This window comes from Coregonus lavaretus, assembly GCF_964263955.1.
Source record: "Coregonus lavaretus genome assembly, chromosome: 23".
Classification (NCBI taxonomy): Eukaryota; Metazoa; Chordata; class Actinopteri; order Salmoniformes; family Salmonidae; genus Coregonus; species Coregonus lavaretus.
In genome coordinates, this window is record NC_140010.1 from 29447883 (window position 1) to 29468516 (window position 20634).

General features: G+C 45.1%; 1 protein-coding gene across 1 annotated transcript in view; it reads right to left on the minus strand.

The window, feature by feature from the left end:
• Positions 1-18705: 18705 nt before the first annotated feature.
• The window catches only part of LOC311098785 (glypican-1-like), a 59356-nt gene continuing 57427 nt past the window's right edge, over positions 18706-20634 (minus strand). Inside the window, exons 8-9 of the mRNA XM_084139350.1 lie at positions 20324-20499; positions 18706-19021 (exon numbers count right to left, since the gene is read on the minus strand). Of these exons, the coding sequence (XP_083995476.1) occupies positions 18813-19021; positions 20324-20499 (385 nt within the window). The 3' untranslated portion in view covers positions 18706-18812. The remainder of the gene's footprint in view (positions 19022-20323; positions 20500-20634) is intronic.

A 20634-nucleotide genomic window follows, 5' to 3' on the forward strand; every position in this document is an offset into this window, starting at 1 on the left:
TACATGACTGTCCTGTGAGACCTCACTATTGTCATATTAAAGGTAGTACTGTTGTGCGGCTTAATCTGATTTATATGAATTTCAGTAAGGGGCGGCACTACTGTAGAACGAATGTAGCTATGCTAAGCTATAACACAGCTACAAGTAGCTGTATGCCCCATTAATGACAGTTCTGTCATTCTTTTTGTAGAATGAAGAGGACACCATGACTTGCTGGTCATGCACACCTTTGAAATGGCTGTGTCTGGACTGGACAAAGTCAACCCTCACCCCACTGTCTGACCCCTGACCCCCACGGTGTGACCCCTCAACCCTGAACCCTTCCTACCCTCATACCGGTAATGCATTAAAAAAACGTGCTTCACCCGCATTGGCTTTGATTGTATTTGGCACTTCAAGGTACACTCAGTCTGTTCAGGGATGCTGTAATGAACTAAAACAGCCACAAGGTGGCGGTACATAAATGGCTAAGAACATCAGTGTCAATGTGGTTGACGGAGTTATCATTCAAACCAGGACTAAAACAGTTTAAAACCTACGATCCAATATGGTGGAAGTTTTGGACAGAGATCTTGGCTTGATGATAGACTAGATTTAATTTACCTCCCAGACGATACAACTCAAGGTCAACAGCATTTCTTTTGGAAACGAGAACAGAGATAGCATGGTAGATTGATTACATGAAACATAGATGATCAAATGATGACTCATGGTTAGGGAACAGGACAGAGAGATTAATTACTGAGTAAAACTACATCTTTGATGAAGAAAACAAATGAGGCTATTTTCATTCTCTGACGCCAGCTTAAGCTGAGGGCTGGATCAACAACACTTAGCTTGATATGACCTGTGTCATCTAGAAAGAGAGAGAATGTGCGTGTGTGTGTGTGTGTGTGTGACAGACAGACTGACCAAATGACCTACAGACAGTCATTGGAATTCCCTAAATGTGATCTATAAACATGTGTTATCGTAAAACATTTATTACATGACATATTAAAGGAGAAATATCACACATCCGAGCCAAGAGACAAAGCAGACAAAACTGCTTCCTTTGGCTCTCTATCTATGTCCCTATCTCTTGACTCAGAAGTTAATGTTTTAAAGGAGATTTGAAGGGGATTTCTGAGTCAGTAATGAATCTGTGGTATTACAGTTCAAGGCTGTTTGTTTACACTGTAACCCTCTCTCAAAGACAGATGTGAATGAAGGACTGAAACAATCAACTGAGTTCATAACTGTATCAAACACTGGGCCTTTATTCACAGACATTCTCAGAGTAGGAGTGCTGATCTAGGACCAGGCCCCCCCCATTTATTCATTATGATTTCAAAAAGCAAAACTGATCCTACATCAGAGGATTGGAGATATGATGGAGTGATTTATCTGATATACAGTTGAAGTTGGAAGTTTACATACACTTAGGTTGGAGTCATTAAAACTCGTTTTTCAACCACTCCACAAATTTCTTGTTAACAAACTATCGTTTTGGCAAGTCGGTTAGGACATCTACTTTGTGCATGACACAAGTAATTATTTCAACAATTGTTTACAGACAGATTATTTCACTTATAATTCAAGTGGATCAGAAGTTTGCATACGCTAAGTTGACTGCGCCTTTAAACAGCTTGGGAAATTCCAGAAAATTATGTCATGGCTTCAGAAGCTTCTGATAGGCTAATTGACATCATTTTAGTCAATTGTAGGTGTACCTGTGGATGTATTTCAAGGCCTACCTTCAAACTCAGTGCCTCTTTGCTTGACGTCATGGGAAAATCAAAAGAAATCAGCCAAGTCCTCCGAAAAAGAATTGTAGACCTCCACAAGTCTGGTTCATCCTTGGAAGCAATTTCCAAACGTCTGAAGGTACCACGTTCACCTGTACAAAAAATAGTACGCAAGTATAAACACCATGGGACCACGGTGCCGTCATACCACTCAGGAAGGAGATGCATTCTGTCTCCTAGAGATGAACGTACTTTGGTGCGAAAAGTGCAAATCAATCCCAGAACAACAGCAAAGGACCTTGTGAAGATGCTGGAGGAAACAGGTACAAAAGTATCTATATCCACAGTAAAACGAGTCCTATATCGACATAACCTGAAAGGCCGCTCAGCAAAGAAGAAGAAGCCACTGCTTCAAAACCGCCATAAAAAAGCCAGACTACGGTTTGCAACTGCACATGGGGACATAAATCGTACTTTTTGGAGAAATGTCCTCTGGTCTGATTAAACAAATATAGAACTGTTTGGCCATAATGACCATCGTAATGTTTGGAGGAAAAAGGGGGCACTTGCAAGCCGAAGAACACCATCCCAACCGTGAAGCACGGTGGTGGCAGTATCATGCTGTGGGGGTGCTTTGCTGCAGGAGGGATTGGTGCACTTCACAAAATAGATGGCATCATGACAAAGGAAATGTATGTGGATATATTGAAGCAACATCTCAAGACATCAGTCAGGAAGTTAAAGCTTGGTCACAAATAGGTCTTCCAAATGGACAATGACCCCAAGCATACTTCCAAAGTTGTGGCAAAATGGCTTAAGGACAACAAAGTCAAGGTATTGGAGTGGCCACCACAAAGCCCTGACCTCAATCCTATAGAAAATGTGTGGCAGAACTGAAAAAGCATGTGCGAGCAAGGAGGCCTACAAACCTGACTCAGTTACACCAGCTCTGTCAGTAGGAATGGAAAACTAAGAAAACTTATTGTGGGAAGCTTGTGGAAGGCTACCCGAAACGTTTGACCCAAGTTAAACAATTTAAAGGCAATGCTACCAAATACTAATTGAGTGTATGTAAACTTCTGACCCACTAGGAATGTGATGAAAGAAATAAAAGCTGAAATAAATAATTCTCTCTACTATTATTCTGACATTTCACAATCTTAAAATAAAGTGGTGATCCTAACTGACCTAAGACAGGGCATTTTTACTAGGATTAAATGTCAGGAATTGTGAAAAACTGAGTTTAAATGTATTTGGCTAAGGTGTATGTAAACTTCCGATTTCAACTGTAGGTCACAGCTGTAGCCATACCCCCATGCACCTGTTGCAATGAACTGCAATGATGATTACAATGTAACAGTGTCCTTCTGAGTTGAGGAGGGACGGAAAGAGATGAATAGCTTGTTCATAAGTGGGCACAGCATCTTGAAACTCCATTGTAGACTACAGTACTTAACTTGCTTTGAAAAGTGCAGTACTTGAAGCCTACGCAAATCACTGACCTCATCAACCTCTTTTTCCATAACATCACTTACATACAGTGGGGAAAAAAACTATTTAGTCAGCCACCAATTGTGAAAGTTCTCCCACTTAAAAAGATGAGAGAGGCCTGTAATTTTCATCATAGGTACATGTCAACTATGACAGACAAATTGAGAATTTTTTTCTCCAGAAATCACATTGTAGGATTTTTAATGAATTTATTTGCAAATTATGGTGGAAAATAAGTATTTGGTCACCTACAAACAAGCAAGATTTCTGGATCTCACAGACCTGTAACTTCTTCTTTAAGAGGCTCCTCTGTCCTCCACTCGTTACCTGTATTAATGGCACCTGTTTGAACTTGTTATCAGTATAAAAGACACCTGTCCACAACCTCAAACAGTCACACTCCAATCTCCACTATGGCCAAGACCAAAGAGCTGTCAAAGGACACCAGAAACAAAATTGTAGACCTGCACCAGGCTGGGAAGACTGAATCTGCAATAGGTAAGCAGCTTGGTTTGAAGAAATCAACTGTGGGAGCAATTATTAGGAAATGGAAGACTTACAAGACCACTGATAATCTCCCTCGATCTGGGGCTCCACGCAAGATCTCACCCCGTGGGGTCAAAATGATCACAAGAACGGTGAGCAAAAATCCCAGAACCACACGGGGGGACCTAGTGAATAACCTGCAGAGCGCTGGGACCAAAGTAACAAAGCCTACCATCAGTAACACACTACGCCGCCAGGGACTCAAATCCTGCAGTGCAAGACGTGTCCCCCTGCTTAAGCCAGTACATGTCCAGGCCCGTCTGAAGTTTGCTAGAGTGCATTTGGATGATCCAGAAGAGGATTGGGAGAATGTCATATGGTCAGATGAAACCAAAATATAACTTTTTGGTAAAAACTCAACTCGTCGTGTTTGGAGGACAAAGAATGCTGAGTTGCATCCAAAGAACACCATACCTACTGTGAAGCATGGGGGTGGAAAATCATGCTTTGGGGCTGTTTTTCTGCAAAGGGACCAGGACGACTGATCCGTGTAAAGGAAAGAATGAATGGGGCCATGTATCGTGAGATTTTGAGTGAAAACCTCCTTCCATCAGCAAGGGCATTGAAGATGAAACGTGGCTGGGTCTTTCAGCATGGCAATGATCCCAAACACACCACCCGGGCAACGAAGGAGTGGCTTCGTAAGAAGCATTTCAAGGTCCTGGAGTGGCCTAGCCAGTCTCCAGATCTCAACCCCATAGAAAATCTTTGGAGGGAGTTGAAAGTCCGTGTTGCCCAGCAACAGCCCCAAAACATCACTGCTCTAGAGGAGATCTGCATGGAGGAATGGGCCAAAATACCAGCAACAGTGTGTGAAAACCTTGTGAAGACTTACAGAAAACGTTTGACCTATGTCATTGCCAACAAAGGGTATATAACAAAGTATTGAAAAACTTTTGTTATTGACCAAATACTTATTTTCCACCATAATTTGCAAATAAATTCATTAAAAATCCTACAATGTGATTTTCTGGGAAAAAATATTCTCATTTTGTCTGTCATAGTTGACGTGTACCTATGATGAAAATTACAGGCCTCTCTCATCTTTTTAAGTGGGAGAACTTGCACAATTGGTGGCTGACTAAATACTTTTTTTCCCCACTGTAGCTCATTTAATAGGGTAGAATCCTTCATCCTCTTGTACACTTGTATAATCCACTCTTGAAGTTCCAGTACACTCAAGTCTATCAGCATGACTAGGGTCCTGTGGTTAGAGAGGGCTAGTGAGAGAGAGAGAGCGAGAGAGAGAGAGAGAGAGAGAGAGAGAGAGAGAGAGAGAGAGAGAGAGAGAGAGAGTTTAGTCGGTATTGAGCTGTGGAGATTTTATTGTTTAGGCCTGGCGAGCTGATGTTTCAGATATGAAGGCCGCAGCACTGCGGTGAGTCAGTCACTCATGAAAGCACTTTGAACGAAAGGGGAAGCTGCCGGCAAGGTTGTCCATTCAGCAAGGCAGAGAATAAAGTGTGTGAGAGGGTGGGGTTTGTGTGTGTGTGTGTTTGCGTGCGTGCACGCACACATGCGTATGTACCTGCCTCAGTTGTGCATGTGTGTGTACGTGTTCATGAATGCGTACTCCTGTCTGAATGTCCAATCATCATAATATGCAGTCAGTAATCAATACAGCTAGACAGAATTAGTGGGAAGGTATTATTATCAGTACCTGAATATCTTTATATCTAATAAACAAACCTGCAGTTAATCATGTTTTGTAGCAGAATGTGGTTTGAGCCGACATGCATTCCTATCAAATAATCTATGCAGGCTTTAGAAGACTCAGCTTGACCCTGTCATGAGTGTCTAGGGTTGCAAATGCTGGTAACTTTCCCAACATTTGCTGGTTCTCCAGAAATCCTGGTTGGAAGTCTCCGGATTTCCTGCTTATTTCCTACTGATTCTGGGAATCTTCCAACCGGGATTTCTGGAAAACCTGAGAATTTCTGGAAGGTTACAGCAATTTTGCAACCCTATGTCTTGTCTAGCACCTACTTGTGGACAAAATAGTGTATACTACTTTCCCTTGGGCCTGGCCAGGGTCACACACTGATTGTCTCATGTGTCTGTGAGAAAATGAACCAAAGGGTATGGAGCTGGTGTGGTAAATCTCAGTGTAAAGGATTTAGAATTATTTATTTACACCACAGAATGAGATAGACTGTCAACTGGTGTCTGGCTCTTTCAAATTCCTTTGGTGATGTGACATCAAGCAATGTCTTTCTTTGCTGTGATCAATGTCAGTGTGGATCTGTCCTGGTATCTGTCCTTGGAGGCACTGATATGTTCTCACTAGGAGATATAGAGCTGGTTAGGTTACATTCAGAGATTTGTTCATCAAATTTACTCAGTGTACCTATGCTCATGAACCTGTATCTAAGCTCTTCCATGTTAAAATGAGTAACAGCACCCGTTTTTCTTCTCCTGGGTTATCAGAGGAATACCAAGAGGACATTTTCTATGAACTAGAACTTGTCAGTCTCTCAGAGCATCATAGATTAGTCAAATGTGGTAAAACTTCCCTTGGGGATGAACAGAAAGTGAGTGGCTTGACTGGCCACTTCAGTGTCCATCCACACAGACAAGACAAACCACTTAGCACACAGCAAAGCTAGCGGCTAGTCCCTGTTCACCAGACAGACCTTATAGCACATGTCACCTTGGACACCATCCACTGAGCGGATGCATGTGTTGACGTGTGTTGTGTTCCTGTCTCTCTCGCTCTTCCCACTGGGCAAAACAGGTTGAATCAACGTTGTTTCTACGTCATTTCAACCCAAAAGATCTATGTGATGACGTTGAATCAACTTGGAAAACTTGAAAAAAGTAATCAACGTAAGGGCATTTCGTATTTTTTTCACCCAACTTTTAACCTAAATCCAATGACATGGTGACTTTTTTTTGTTGATTTCACATTAAATTCAGTTGACAACTCAACCAAATGTATAACAAAACTAGACGTTGAACTGACATCTGTGCCCAGTGAGTTTTTCATCTCTCTCTCTCTCTCTGGTCGCGTGTCTTTAGGCGATTTGGGAGTAAATGGTGGTGAGGTCTGGGATGTCCCATAGAGCTCTACTGTTTGTGTTATATCTCTCTCATTCTCTCTCTCTCTCTTACATTCAAGTAAATACGATAGATATCAGAATCAAAATATTTCATAGGTGAGGACTGTAGTGCTATCAAAATGGCAAAGCGAATTTCACATTCAATCAGACTGTATGGGTTTTATTAGTTCACCACCCCAAGGCAGTGAAACGTACACAGCGTTCCAATCCAGTTTACTGTCAACACGGTGTATAATAGCTGTATTGTAATGATATGGAAACTGTACACTGACATGTAATGAGTCGCTGAGAGAAAAGACCGGTTGGGAAAGGATTTAAGGATTCCTGTTACAGGCAAAATAATCTCTTATAATATTAACTGCAGTGCTCATCCCAGTCTGATAGGAGATGGTGAAGTACACTGAACAAAAATATAAACGCAACATGCAAGAATTTCAAAGATTTTACTGAGTTACAGTTCATATAAGGAAATCAGTCAACTGAAATAAATTCATTAGGCCCTAATCTATTGATTTCACGATTGGGAATACAGATATTCATCTGTTGATCACTGATACCTTAAAAAAAAGGTAGGGGCGTGAATCAGAAAACCAGTCAGTATCTGGTGTGACCACCATTTGCCTCATGCAGCGCGACACATCTCCTTCGCATAGAGTTGATCAGGCTGTTGATTGTGGTCTGTGGAATGTTGTCCCACTCCTCTTCAATGGCTCTGCAAAGTTGCTGGATATTGGCGGGAACTGGAACATGCTGTTGTACACGTCGATCCAGAGTATCCCAAACATGTTCAATGGGTGATATGTCTGGTGAGTATGCAGGCCATGGAAGAACTGGGACATTTTCAGCTTCCAGGAATTGTGTACAGATCCTTGTGACATTGGGCCGTGCATTATCATGCTGAAACATGAGGTGATGGCGGCGGATGAATGGCACGACAATGGGCCTCAGGATCTTGTCACAATATCTCTGTGCATTCAAATTGCAATCAATAAAATGCCATTGTGTTTGTTGTCCGTAGCTTATGCCTGCCCATACCATAACCCCACCGCCACCAGTGGGCACTTCGTTCACAATGTCGACATTAGCAAACAGCTCGCCCACAAGATGCCATACAGTGAGGGAAAAAAGTATTTGATCCCCTGCTGATTTTGTACGTTTGCCCACTGACAAATAAATGATTGTAAGGGATCGGGGTTTGGCTGGGTCTAGACAGAGTCTGACACTTCCCCGATCTACAGAGAGGGGGAGTCATCAGACTCGATCTGTTTCACCTGAGTTCTGAGCACACCTGTCAGTAATTAGTGTAGAATATAAGGTGTGCTCAGAAGTTCAGTCGGTGCGAGGTATTGTTCCATTGTGACTTGCTAAGCGTTTTGTTCAGAGAGAGAGAGAGAGAGAGAGTTTGTTGTTTTGATTACCAGTGTATCCGACCTGTGCCTCGTTGTTTGACTCCCCGAATTGCTTAATCCTCTGCTTGTTTATCCCAGTGATTACCGTACTCTGATCCTGTGCCTGTGCCCTCGACTACGACTACGCCCGCTCCCTTGGTACCTCTGCCTGTCTCTGCCTGGCCCGGTTTTGACCACAGCTCGCCCGACCACGATTAAGCTATTCCCTTGTCTGTACTCTAATAAAGCATCGCAATTCTGCGATTGGATCTTACCACTCTGTCCGAGTATTCATTACAGAATACCTCGCCTCAACCATGGATCCAGCGGAATTACAGAGGCGATGGGAGATACAGGAGAAACGGATGGATGAACTCCTGCAGCTACTCAACGCTGGTGCGGCTGAAGGCACCACCCCGAGCACGGTCAGTCCTCGTCATGCACCTCCGATTTCTCTACCGACAAGGTACGACGGGGAACCTGGCAAATGTCAGGGGTTTCTACTCCAGATGTCCCTGTATATGTCCTATAATCGTACTATGTTTCCCGATGACCGTAGCAGGGTGGATTTCATGATTTCTCTGCTAACGGGAAGAGCACTGGATTGGGCTACTGCGCTTTGGGCAGCTGAGGTCCCCGAGTTGAATGCGGAAGTTCAGTTTAAGAGACTGTTCCAAGAGGTGTTCGACCACCCAGTATCTGGGTGTAGCGTGGGAGACCAACTATGCGAACTTCAGCAGGGCCGTCGCACAGTAGCCGACTACGCTTTAGAGTTCCGTACTATAGCAGCCGGTAGCGGATGGAGCGAGACTGCTTTGCTCACCGTTTTCCGAAGAGGGCTGCGCAAAGAAGTACAGACTGAGTTGGCTTGTCGGGGCGATATCACTGCGCTACATGAGTTTATCAACATAGCCATCTATATTGATAATCTGATAGTGCAACACAAGGTATCCACAGTCCGGGAGCCCTCGGTCACTGGTCCTAAGCAATCGACAGAGCGGAGGAGAGAATCTGAGGAGGAACCCATGCAACTGGGACGGTCACCCCTACAAGGTTCGGTGAGACAACAACGTCGGCAAGACGGACTATGCCTGTATTGTGGTCAGTCGGGTCATTTCATTCAGCAATGTCCGGTACGACCAAACCGTACCCCAGAATATCGCCTCGGAACTGCCAAACCGGTGAGTGAGACTCACGTTTTCAACATTACATCTAAACAACTGTATGTGCCAGTTACCTTATCTGTTGGAGAGAGAGTGCGCAGGTTGGAAGGTCTTATTGATTCCGGGGCGGCTGCCAGTTTTATGGATGTGGGTCTCGCTGAGGAATTGGGAGTTCAACTTATCCCAATTCAACCTCCCCTGCGAGTCAACGCGCTAGACGGTGAGCCCATGGGCACTGGGTTCATTACGCACCGTACCGAGGAAATAAAGTTACAAGTGGGCTCCCTGCACCATGAGAACATCATTCTGTTCGTCATCTCCGCTCCACGGGAGCTGCTAGTTCTCGGCCACCCCTGGCTCGTTACCCATGATCCGGTCATCTCCTGGAAATCTGGCGATATCACTGCTTGGAGTGAGGTATGTAGGGCAGAGTGCCTCAATTTACCTTGCAAAACGTCTACTGTGGAGGATGCGCAGGGTGCGGTGTCTACTGTTGTTCCAACAGAGTACCAGGATTACGCGCAGGTGTTCTCCAAGGAGAGGGCTACCGTGTTACCACCGCATCGGGCCTGGGACTGCGCAATTGATCTAATATCCGGGGCTACACCTCCTCGCGGAAGAATCTACCCTTTGTCACAGCCGGAACGAGAATCTATGAGCAAGTATATTGATGAGGCACTACAGCAAGGGGCCATTCGCCCATCTACGTCTCCCGCCGCATCCAGTTTTTTCTTCGTTAAGAAAAAGGATGGCGGACTGCGTCCTTGTATAGACTATCGAGGTTTGAACGATATTACCATTAAAAATCGTTACCCTCTTCCTTTGATTCCAGCAGCCCTCAAGCAGGTGGGGCAGGCCTCCATCTACAGTAAACTGGACCTCAGGAGTGCGTACAATCTGGTGCGCATTAGAGAAGGGGATGAATGGAAGACCGCCTTCATCACCCATCGAGGACATTACGAATATTGTGTCATGCCCTATGGACTTACCAACGCGCCCTCTGTGTTCCAGGCGTTCATGAATGACATTTTCAGGGACTTGATTGATCGCTTTGTTATAGTGTACATTGATGACATCCTAATCTACTCTAACTCTCTGAGTGAACATGTGTCCCATGTACGACAGGTTCTGGACCGACTCCGACAACACTCTCTGTTTGTGAAGGCCGAAAAGAGTGAATTCCATGTCACTACGATTTCCTTCCTTGGGGCCGTACTCACTCCCGACGGGGTAAAACTGGATGAATCCAAGGTGCAAGCTGTACGAGACTGGCCTCAACCCCAGACGGTGAAAGAGCTCCAGAGATTCTTAGGGTTTGCCAATTACTATAGACGGTTCGTGCGTAATTTCAGCACAACCACAGCTCCCCTGTCGGCGATGACCAGCTACAAGGGTCGTGGTCTGAACTGGACGGAGGGGGCAGTGCGTGCTTTTGAGACGTTGAAACAACGCTTTACCACCGCTCCCATTTTATGTCAGCCGGATCCTACCTTGCCGTTTATCGTGGAGGTGGACGCCTCGGAGGTTGGAGTTGGAGCCGTGCTATCCCAGCGCCAAGGTGAGCCGCCTAAATCACGACCCTGTGCTTTTTTTTCTAAGAAGCTGAATTCGGCCGAACAGAACTACGACGTGGGAAATTGTGAATTACTGGCAGTGAAGTTAGCACTGGAGGAGTGGAGACATTGGCTGGAGGGAGCAGATAATCCGTTCCAAGTGCTCACGGACCACCGCAACCTGGAGTATCTTCACAGTGCTAAACGACTGAACTCCCGACAGGCAAGGTGGTCTTTATTCTTCAACCGTTTCCGATTCACTGTCTCTTATATCCCCGGGTCCAAGAATGGTAAGGCGGACGCGCTTTCCCGACGGTTCGAGTGCGCGGAAAGACCCGTGGAACCAGAACCTATCCTCTCCATGAGTTGCCGTGCTGGTCCTGTGAGGTGGGCTATCGATGACACTATTCAGGAGAGCCTACAAGCGGAACCAGCCCCTCCAGAAACCCCGGTGTCTAAGGTGTTTGTACCAGCTCCGCTTCGACCTCAACTGATGGAATGGTGCCACACGTCGCTGGGATCTGGTCATCCCGGAATCACTCGAACTACACGACTCATCAGCCGAAAATACTGGTGGGATTCCCTCACAGATGACGTCAGAGACTATGTATTATCCTGCCCAGTATGTGCTCAGTCCAAGGCGCCTCGTGCACTACCGGAGGGTAAGCTGATGCCATTACCCACTCCTCAACGACCCTGGTCGCACATTGCTATGGACTTTGTTACCGATCTACCAGAATCAGAGGGCCATACTGTAATTCTCGTGGTCATCGATCGATTCTCCAAGATGTGCCGGTTAGTACCCATGACCCGTTTACCTAACGCCACTCAGATGGCTGAGACTATGTTTAACCAGGTGTTCCGGCAGTTTGGTGTTCCGGAGGATATTGTTTCCGACCGGGGACCCCAGTTTGTATCCCGGGTATGGAAGGCCTTCTGCGAACGCTTGGGCATCTCGGTGAGCCTCACCTCCGGATATCATCCCCAGGCCAATGGGCAGACAGAACGGCTCAACCAGGAAATTGGGAAATATCTACGGCAAGTGTTCACGGCAGCCGCAAGAGTGGAGCCGATTCCTTCCTTGGGTAGAGTATGCTCAGAACTCACTCATTCACACCTCCCTACGTCTAACGCCCTTCCAGTGTGTTCTAGGGTATCAACCACCCCTGTTCCCGTGGGATACCGCACCCGGGATGGTACCGGCTGTGGACGAGTGGTTCCGTCGGAGTGCGCAGGTCTGGGAGACGGCCCATCAACATCTCAGTCAGGCCTCACAACAGCAAAAGACCTACGCCGACCGACGCCGGAGACCTACTCCCACTATCAACCCGGGCAACGAGTGTGGCTGTCTACCCGAGACCTGCGGTTCCGACGGAGCTGCAAGAAGCTCCAACCCAGGTACATCGGGCCTTTCAAGGTACTGAGACGTATTAACCCTGTCACCTACCGTCTGTTACTCCCTCGACACTACAGGATAAACCCTACGTTCCACGTCTCCCTGTTGAAACCTGTCCACTATAGCCCGATGTACCCCCCAATCGCTCAACAACCTACTACACCACCTTTGGAGGATGAACAGGACACCACCTATACAGTCCACGAGATACTGGAGTCAAGACGGAGACGAGGGGGCATCGAATATCTCGTGGACTGGGAGGGATATGGACCTGAGGAACGGTCCTGGATCCCTGCTAAGGACATACTGGATCCCGCTCTCAAGGCCACTTTCCACGCTGAACACCCAGATCATCCAGGACCCCGACCCAGAGGAAGACCACCCGGTAGAGGTAGAAGGCCGTCAGGAGACGGCCCTGGGGAGGGGGATACTGTAAGGGATTGGGGTTTGGCTGGGTCTAGACCGAGTCTGACACTTCCCCGATCTACAGAGAGGGGGAGTCATCAGACTCGATCTGTTTCACCTGAGTTCTGAGCACACCTGTCAGTAATTAGTGTAGAATATAAGGTGTGCTCAGAAGTTCAGTCGGTGCGAGGTATTGTTCCATTGTGACTTGCTAAGCGTTTTGTTCAGAGAGAGAGAGAGAGTTTGTTGTTTTGATTACCAGTGTATCCGACCTGTGCCTCGCTGTTTGACTCCCCGAATTGCTTAATCCTCTGCTTGTTTATCCCAGTGATTACCGTACTCTGATCCTGTGCCTGTGCCCTCGACTACGACTACGTCCGCTCCCTTGGTACCTCTGCCTGTCTCTGCCTGGCCCGGTTTTGACCACAGCTCGCCCGACCACGATTAAGCTATTCCCTTGTCTGTACTCTAATAAAGCATCGCAATTCTGCGATTGGATCTTACCACTCTGTCCGAGTATTCATTACAATGATCAGTCTATAATTTTAATGGTAGGTTTATTTGAACAGTGAGAGACAGAATAACAATAACACAAATCCAGAAAAACGCATGTCAAAAATGTTATAAATTGATTTGCATTTTAATGAGGGAAATAAGTATTTGACCCCTCTGCAAAACATGACTTAGTACTTGGTGGCAAAACCCTTGTTGGCAATCACAGAGGTCAGACGTTTCTTGTAGTTGGCCACCAGGTTTGCACACATCTCAGGAGGGATTTTGTCCCACTCCTCTTTGCAGATCTTCTCCAAGTCATTAAGGTTTTGAGGCTGACGTTTGGCAACTCGAACCTTCAGCTCCCTCCACAGATTTTCTATGGGATTAAGGTCTGGAGACTGGCTAGGCCACTCCAGGACCTTAATGTACTTCTTCTTGAGCCACTCCTTTGTTGCCTTGGCCGTGTGTTTTGGGTCATTGTCATGCTGGAATACCCATCCACCACCCATTTTCAATGCCCTGGCTGAGGGAAGGAGGTTCTCACCCAAGATTTGACGGTACATGGCCCGTCCATCGTCCCTTTGATGCGGAGAAGTTGTCCTCCCCCCTAAGCAGAAAAACAGCGCCCAAGCATAATGTTTCCACCTCCATGTTTAACGGTGGGGATGGTGTTCTTGGGGTCATAGGCAGCATTCCTCCTCCTCCAAACACGGCGAGTTGAGTTGATGCCAAAGAGCTCAATTTTGGTCTCATCTGACCACAACACTTTGACCCAGTTCTCCTCTGAATCATTCAGATGTTCATTGGCTAACTTCAGACGGGCATGTATATGTGCTTTCTTGAGCAGGGGGACCTTGCGGGCGCTGCAGTATTTCAGTCCTTCACGGCGTAGTGTGTTACCAATTGTTTTCTTGGTGACTATGGTCCCAGCTGCCTTGAGATCATTGACAAGATCCTCCCGTGTAGTTCTGGGCTGATTCCTCACCGTTCTCATGATCATTGCAACAGCAAGAGTGTGCTCCTAATCTCAGCTCGTTACCTGTATAAAAGACACCTGGGAGCCAGAAATCTTTCTGATTGAGAGGGGGTCAAATACTTATTTCCCTCATTAAAATGCAAATCAATTTATAACATTTTTGACATGCGTTTTGCTGGATTTTTTGTTGTTGTTATTCTGTCTCTCACTGTTCAAATAAACCTACCATTAAAATCATAGACTGATAATTTATTTGTCAGTGGGCAAATGTACAAAATCAGCAGGGGATCAAATACTTTTTTCCCTCACTGTACATGCTGTCTGCCATCTGCCCGGTACAGTTGAAACCGGGATTCATCCGTGACGAGCACACTTCTCCATCAAAGGTGAGCATTTACCCACTGAAGTCGTTTACGACGCCGAACTGCAGTCAGGTCAAGATCCTGGTGAGGATGATGAGTATGCAGATTCTCTTCCCTCAGTTGTGCAAACCCACAGTTTCATCAGCTGCCCGGGTGGCCCGTTTCAGACCATCCCGGTGAAGAAGCCGGATGTAGAGGTCCTGGGCTGGCGTGGTTACAAGTGGTCTTCGGTTGTGAGGCCGGTTGGACGTACTGCCAAATTCTCTAACATTCAACATTCAACATTCAATTCTCTGGCAACAGCTCTGGTGGACGTTCATGCAGTCAGCATGCCAATTGCACACTCCCTCAAAACTTGAGACATCGGTGGCATTGTGTTGTGTGACAAAACTGCACATTTTAGAGTGGCCTTGTATTGTCCCCAGCACAAGGTGCACCTGTGTAATGATCATGCTGTTTAATCAGTTTCTTGATATGCCACACCTGTCAGGTGGATGGATTATCTTGGCAAAGGAGAAATGCTCACAAACATTTATTGACAGACATAAGCTTTTTGTGCATATGGAACATTTCTGCTCTATTAATCAAGCTCATGAAACATAGGACCAACACGTTACATGTTGCGTTTATATATTTGTTCAGTATAGTTTAGTATAGGATGGCCTTCTCCCTCAAAAAAGGCCCAGACCAAAATGCTTTGTTGACTAACAAACGTATAAAAAAAAATTTGTGTGTGTGAACCCTGCTTTTCTCTCTTCTACTGCTCTCCTGTTGGTTTGTCCTATCTTGGAATTTCCCTTCTGCGGGTTGATAAAGTCAATTCATTCGTTAATACATACATTCATACAAAATCAATCACACAAACATCCACCACAAAATGAACATGACACAGGACATCTTTAAAATCTTACAAGGCATATAATTGACACAAGGTTCCAGGAACAAACAACAGCAAATTACACATATTTATTCAACCTCCTATTTCTTGCATCTATTGTCACCATAAACACAAAATCTCCATAGGTTTTTTTCTGAAATCAAATAGAACAAAAAAAAATATGAACAAAATTCCAATGGTTTTCTTTAAAATCGGCACCTTTCAGAAATGCCTGCCACATTCAACTCATGAAGGGGAAAGAGACGTGTTCAGGACCCCTGATTATACCAGACCTGGGTTCAAATACTATTTGAAATCATTTCAAATACTTTATCTGTGCTTGATTGAGCTGGCCTGGCTTAATACACCAATAGAATAGTCCCAAAACTGCAACCCCCAACCATCTGCAAACCTGAGGCAGGGTAGAGCAAACACTAAGTGTTTGAAAGATTTCAAATAGTAGTTGAACCTAGGTTAAAGTTATATTCACCCTTCTCAAACTGCAGTCATCTCAGTGGTCCATATTTATCTGCATACACAAATCCTAATCAATAGACGTTTATGGAGAGTGTCGACTCACCTATCGATCCGCCATCTTGTCATCTCTGATCTCAGTCTTTGTGCAGACAATGTCATCCTATCGACTTCCTAGGCCTCTTACGTCATAAAAGTGCAGCGTTTAAAAAGAGGGGAGATTTTGAACTATACAGAGGGGAGCGGGAGAGGGGTTAGCGGAGGACACAGGAGAGGGGGAGGAAGGCTGCGGGGGGGGGGGGGGGTTGTGCAAATTTAGTCCGGTGGCATTGAGAGGCGTGGCCATTTATTTGTGAGTGAAGTCGGCGTGAGTGAGTGGTTAACTGTGTTTTTGCATTGGAATGTCACTGTGGGGCAGTCACACCGGCAGACCCGGGCAGTTTACATGGTATGCTCCAGGGACCCCTGTGCCTACTCACATAGTAACTTCTTCATCAGACCACTACCCAGGGTCACTATCATAATGCTTGTTTCTAGGCCTTTTCACACCTATGTTACCTATTCAATAGATGTATTCTGAGACCAAGGTTCATAGTCGGTCCAAGAGGACTCTTGTAGGTTTTCACCCAACCTCAACTTAATTATGTTCAATTGCTCCAATTGATTGAATAATGAAGTGCATATCAGATCAATGGAATATAATTGTGTGAAGGTTGGAAGGAAAACCTGGATACAAAGGAGTCCGCCAGGACCGGCATTGATAACAGCTGCAGTCCTCCTGCTTGAGTGCTCTGAACTCTATGGTTCTGAATGGGGTCATGTTATTTCCTGTGTGTTCCTCTTGAATTTTCAGCATTTTCTGCCTCAGAAACCGAAGTATAGGCCTAGTGGACGTGTCGCTTCGCTTCCTCAGTTCTAGTGTACAGCCATAGACTGAAGACCTCAATTATAGTATATGACCATATCTCTGGAGCCCTAACTCTCCCCAATCTCCTCATTCATTGCACTTTCGATGTTGGCTACTGACGAGCACAGACAGTATCAAAACATCTCCATCTGACCCTCAGGGGACCTATTCAGTCTAATGGAAATGTCCACAGCATTGTGTAGAAATCTATTGCTGTTCAAGAGACAATGCTTTCAATATCATGTGGAGTAAAACATGGAATCAGTTATATATGCAAAATGTTTCTATCTGTTTCCATCTTGTTGAATAAGCCCAAAGAGACCTTTTTTATCATGCGCACACACACTTTTGCAGTATAATGAAGCACTGTGTCATTGTCATGAAGCCACGATGTCATGTAAAAGCATTGGAGAACACTGAAGGTCATAATAACAAATGAATAGTATACCATGAAGACTAGCCTGGGAGGGAGAGATAAAAGAGAGGGGCAGTGTGAGGAAGAAGAAAGAGAATGAGGTCGGGGATGGAGGGAGGTGGGAGAATGCAATAGAAAGACAGAGAGAGGTGGTCGAGACAAACACGAGAAAGAGGTGAGGAGGGAGAGAAAGAGCTATTTGAGTCATCATCACAGAATTCCAATCCCTAAGTCAACTAGTCCCAGCAAAGAAGCGGTCTGTCAGACATGTACACAGTCTGCTTTACAACAAGTGGTTCGAGTGCAGTATGTAAAACCCCTCCACTGTAGCTGGCTGGCTCTGTCTGAAAGTATTGGTCATAGGTACCATAACATCTCAGTCATTAGCTAGAATGTAACACATTATAATGATAACTGAGCTCCATTATCTGAAGACAGAACAAATGGGATATCAGTACACACACAGCCCTCTCCTAGTTCCCCTTCTTCCTGTAAGGTAGAGCACAAACTTCAACCCAAATATAGGTTCTACCATATACTGTCAATATAGTGTCAATACTGAGGACTAATGTGGTCACATTGACACAAATGTGCTTTATGTTTCCAACAAATTCCCCAATCCAACAAAGCCTAGAGAAACAGATCTGCTTTGGGAAAGATGGAAGGAGGAGTGGAGGGATGGAAGGAAAGAGGGATAGAGGGATGGAAGGGTCATGTTACTTCCACAGCAGAGGATCCTGTCTTTGTGAATATGATCACGACTATTATTACAGCTTACATTACCAAGCAGAAGAAAAAACTGCTGATGCGAAGCGCTTTCATTTTCTCACTGTTGTGCCATATGATGTTGTGTGGGTTTAATGCTAAAAGGTTTTCAGGGTCTTACTGAAACCCCCGGGGCCAGGTTATCCTCCTTAAAACTCATCAATACAGGGTCTTACCGAAACCCCCGGGGCCAGGTTATCCTCCTTAAAACTCATCAATAAAGGGTCTTACCGAAACCCCCGGGGCCAGATTATCCTCCTTAAAACTCATCAATCGTTTATTTTATTTGAGTTTGGGGTAGAAGTACTTTTTCGCCCAAAGACGCTCCAGGGGGTGTTATATTCTGTTTTTAATAAATAATGTCCTCAGACATAAAGACTGTTTAAATGACTGGGAAAACAAACATTTGTCTCAGCGTGACTGAAAAGTCCCCCCTACACAGCGTCAACCAAAACGTACATCCTCTATCGCTATGGTCTATAGATAGACTCTTAACATGTCTTAGGTACAGATATCTCAGAGCACCCAAACACCAGAAAACACAACAAAAGAAAAATGTGAAAAGACCAGCTGTAGTGGTGCCGTATACGTAAAATAAAAGACAAGAACAGAACCCAGAAATCTATGAATAATATAATACTCATTCCTCCATTTTTGTTCTGATCCGAGACCAAAGGGAAGTATTTTTCCTTATTTTTGTTTTATTAACTAGGTAAACCCCCGACGTCTTCTCCTCTCCTCCCACCCCTCGTCCTGCCCCCCATGTACCAAACTCAGTCCCGATTGGTGGAATCCCCTGGAATGCTGTGTCAATTATCGGCGGAGCAACAACGTGACCAATGAGAGCAGGTAGAGAGTGATGATGGGGAGATTGTGGTTGGCTGAGGCTTTCACAACCTTCTTGTTCTCCGGTGGGTAGGCATAGAGTTTGGGTCTGTCTGTGCTGGGGGCCATGAGGCGTGGGCCCCGGGCACAGTTATCGTCAGCGCACATCCCACTTCCTGAACCACTGACATCATCACCTGGGGACAGAGAAGAAAAACAAATACGTTTTTAGAGAAAGAATCTGATCTGTATGGTATAGCAAGAAAATGTCTCTGCCTTACGTGCCAGTAAGTACTAAGTCGAAAGGGCAATTCCACCACTTTTCAACCTTATATTCATGATCTCCAGCACCATACCAGTGTCTACATATGAAGAAACTCGTTGCAGGTTTAGAAAATCCCTGTTTTTACTTTTAGTCCTACTCTGATGTCATTGAGAAGTACCTTTTAAGGACCTTTCTTATCTTTTTAACCACAGAACATATAAATGCGCCGTTTTCACATACTGTACGTAGACACTGGTCTTATAATGGAGATAATGAAAATGAGGTTCAAAAGTGGTGGAATTGCTCTTTGAAGAGTGGATAATACATGCAAGCTCTGCTGGGTGAAAAGTGCTTTTCCATTTGCAGCCCTCTTTGTACATTTACAATACTTAATTGGCTGGACTCCCAAAATGAAGACATATATTCTCAAATAGCTTATCCCGTTATAATTCCTAGTAACTACAAACAGCATTTAAATCAGGCATTTGATGGACACCTCAGAAGCAGGAAGAGGGCACTCAGTCCCCTGTAGCTCAGTTGGTAGAGCATGGCGCTTGCAACAGGGTTGTGGGTTTGTTTCCCACGGGGGGGGGGGGGGGGGGGGGAATGTATGCACTCACTAACTGTAAGTCGCTCTGGATAAGAGCGTCTGCTAAATGACTAAAATGTAAAATGTTCAAGCCCCAGATATAAGGACATAAGACTTAGATAATGCAGCACAAAATTCTGACCTCAATTATTAGAAATGGCATCACAATTAAGGCCAAGATCTTTTCTCCGTAACTTAATTCCAGCTCAATCCTATAAAAACTGAAATAGCGCTGTCTATTTAAATCAAACAAACGTCACAGAAGTAGGAAAGTGAGTTAACTCTTCACTGATTATAGGCTTGTTAAATATTCTCTCTTTCTCTAGGCCTCCTTTATCATGTAGAAAAATTGGTTTCATAATCGATATAAAAGGGACAATTTATTCGCAATGCAAAACAACAAGCTGGAGACAATTAAAACAACATATCAAATATTTCCAGTAGTCATATGATGTCAACATGACACAAATTCTTTCATAGTGTTTTGACCATGAGGGAGACCTCTCTGAACTCCACACAGCTTTGGCCTTCAGGAGTAGGATGACGTTGCACCTGAACTCTGATCCAAGGTCAGTTTTGTGATATTCCTCCTGTGGTTGGAATCAGTATTCACATACGATTAGCTGATCCTAGGTCTGTACTCACTGGTGTCCTGAAAGTCCACATCGTTGCCATTGAAAGCGTTCCTGAGGCGGTTGGTCATGATCTTGAGCTGCATGATCTGTTGGCGTATAGTCATGTCTGGCTTGGTGATGTCGATCTCTACCTCAGGGTTGTTGATCTGACTAGCCAGGCCGTCACCCATCACCTCTGGAAGGTACCTGGGAGACAAGGAGAGAGGGTGACTGGGGGGCCCTCAAATACACACACACTCACACATGCATGCATGCACAAACGCAGAGACACACGAAAGCATGCACACTCACTCACACGTATACACACACACACACTCACAT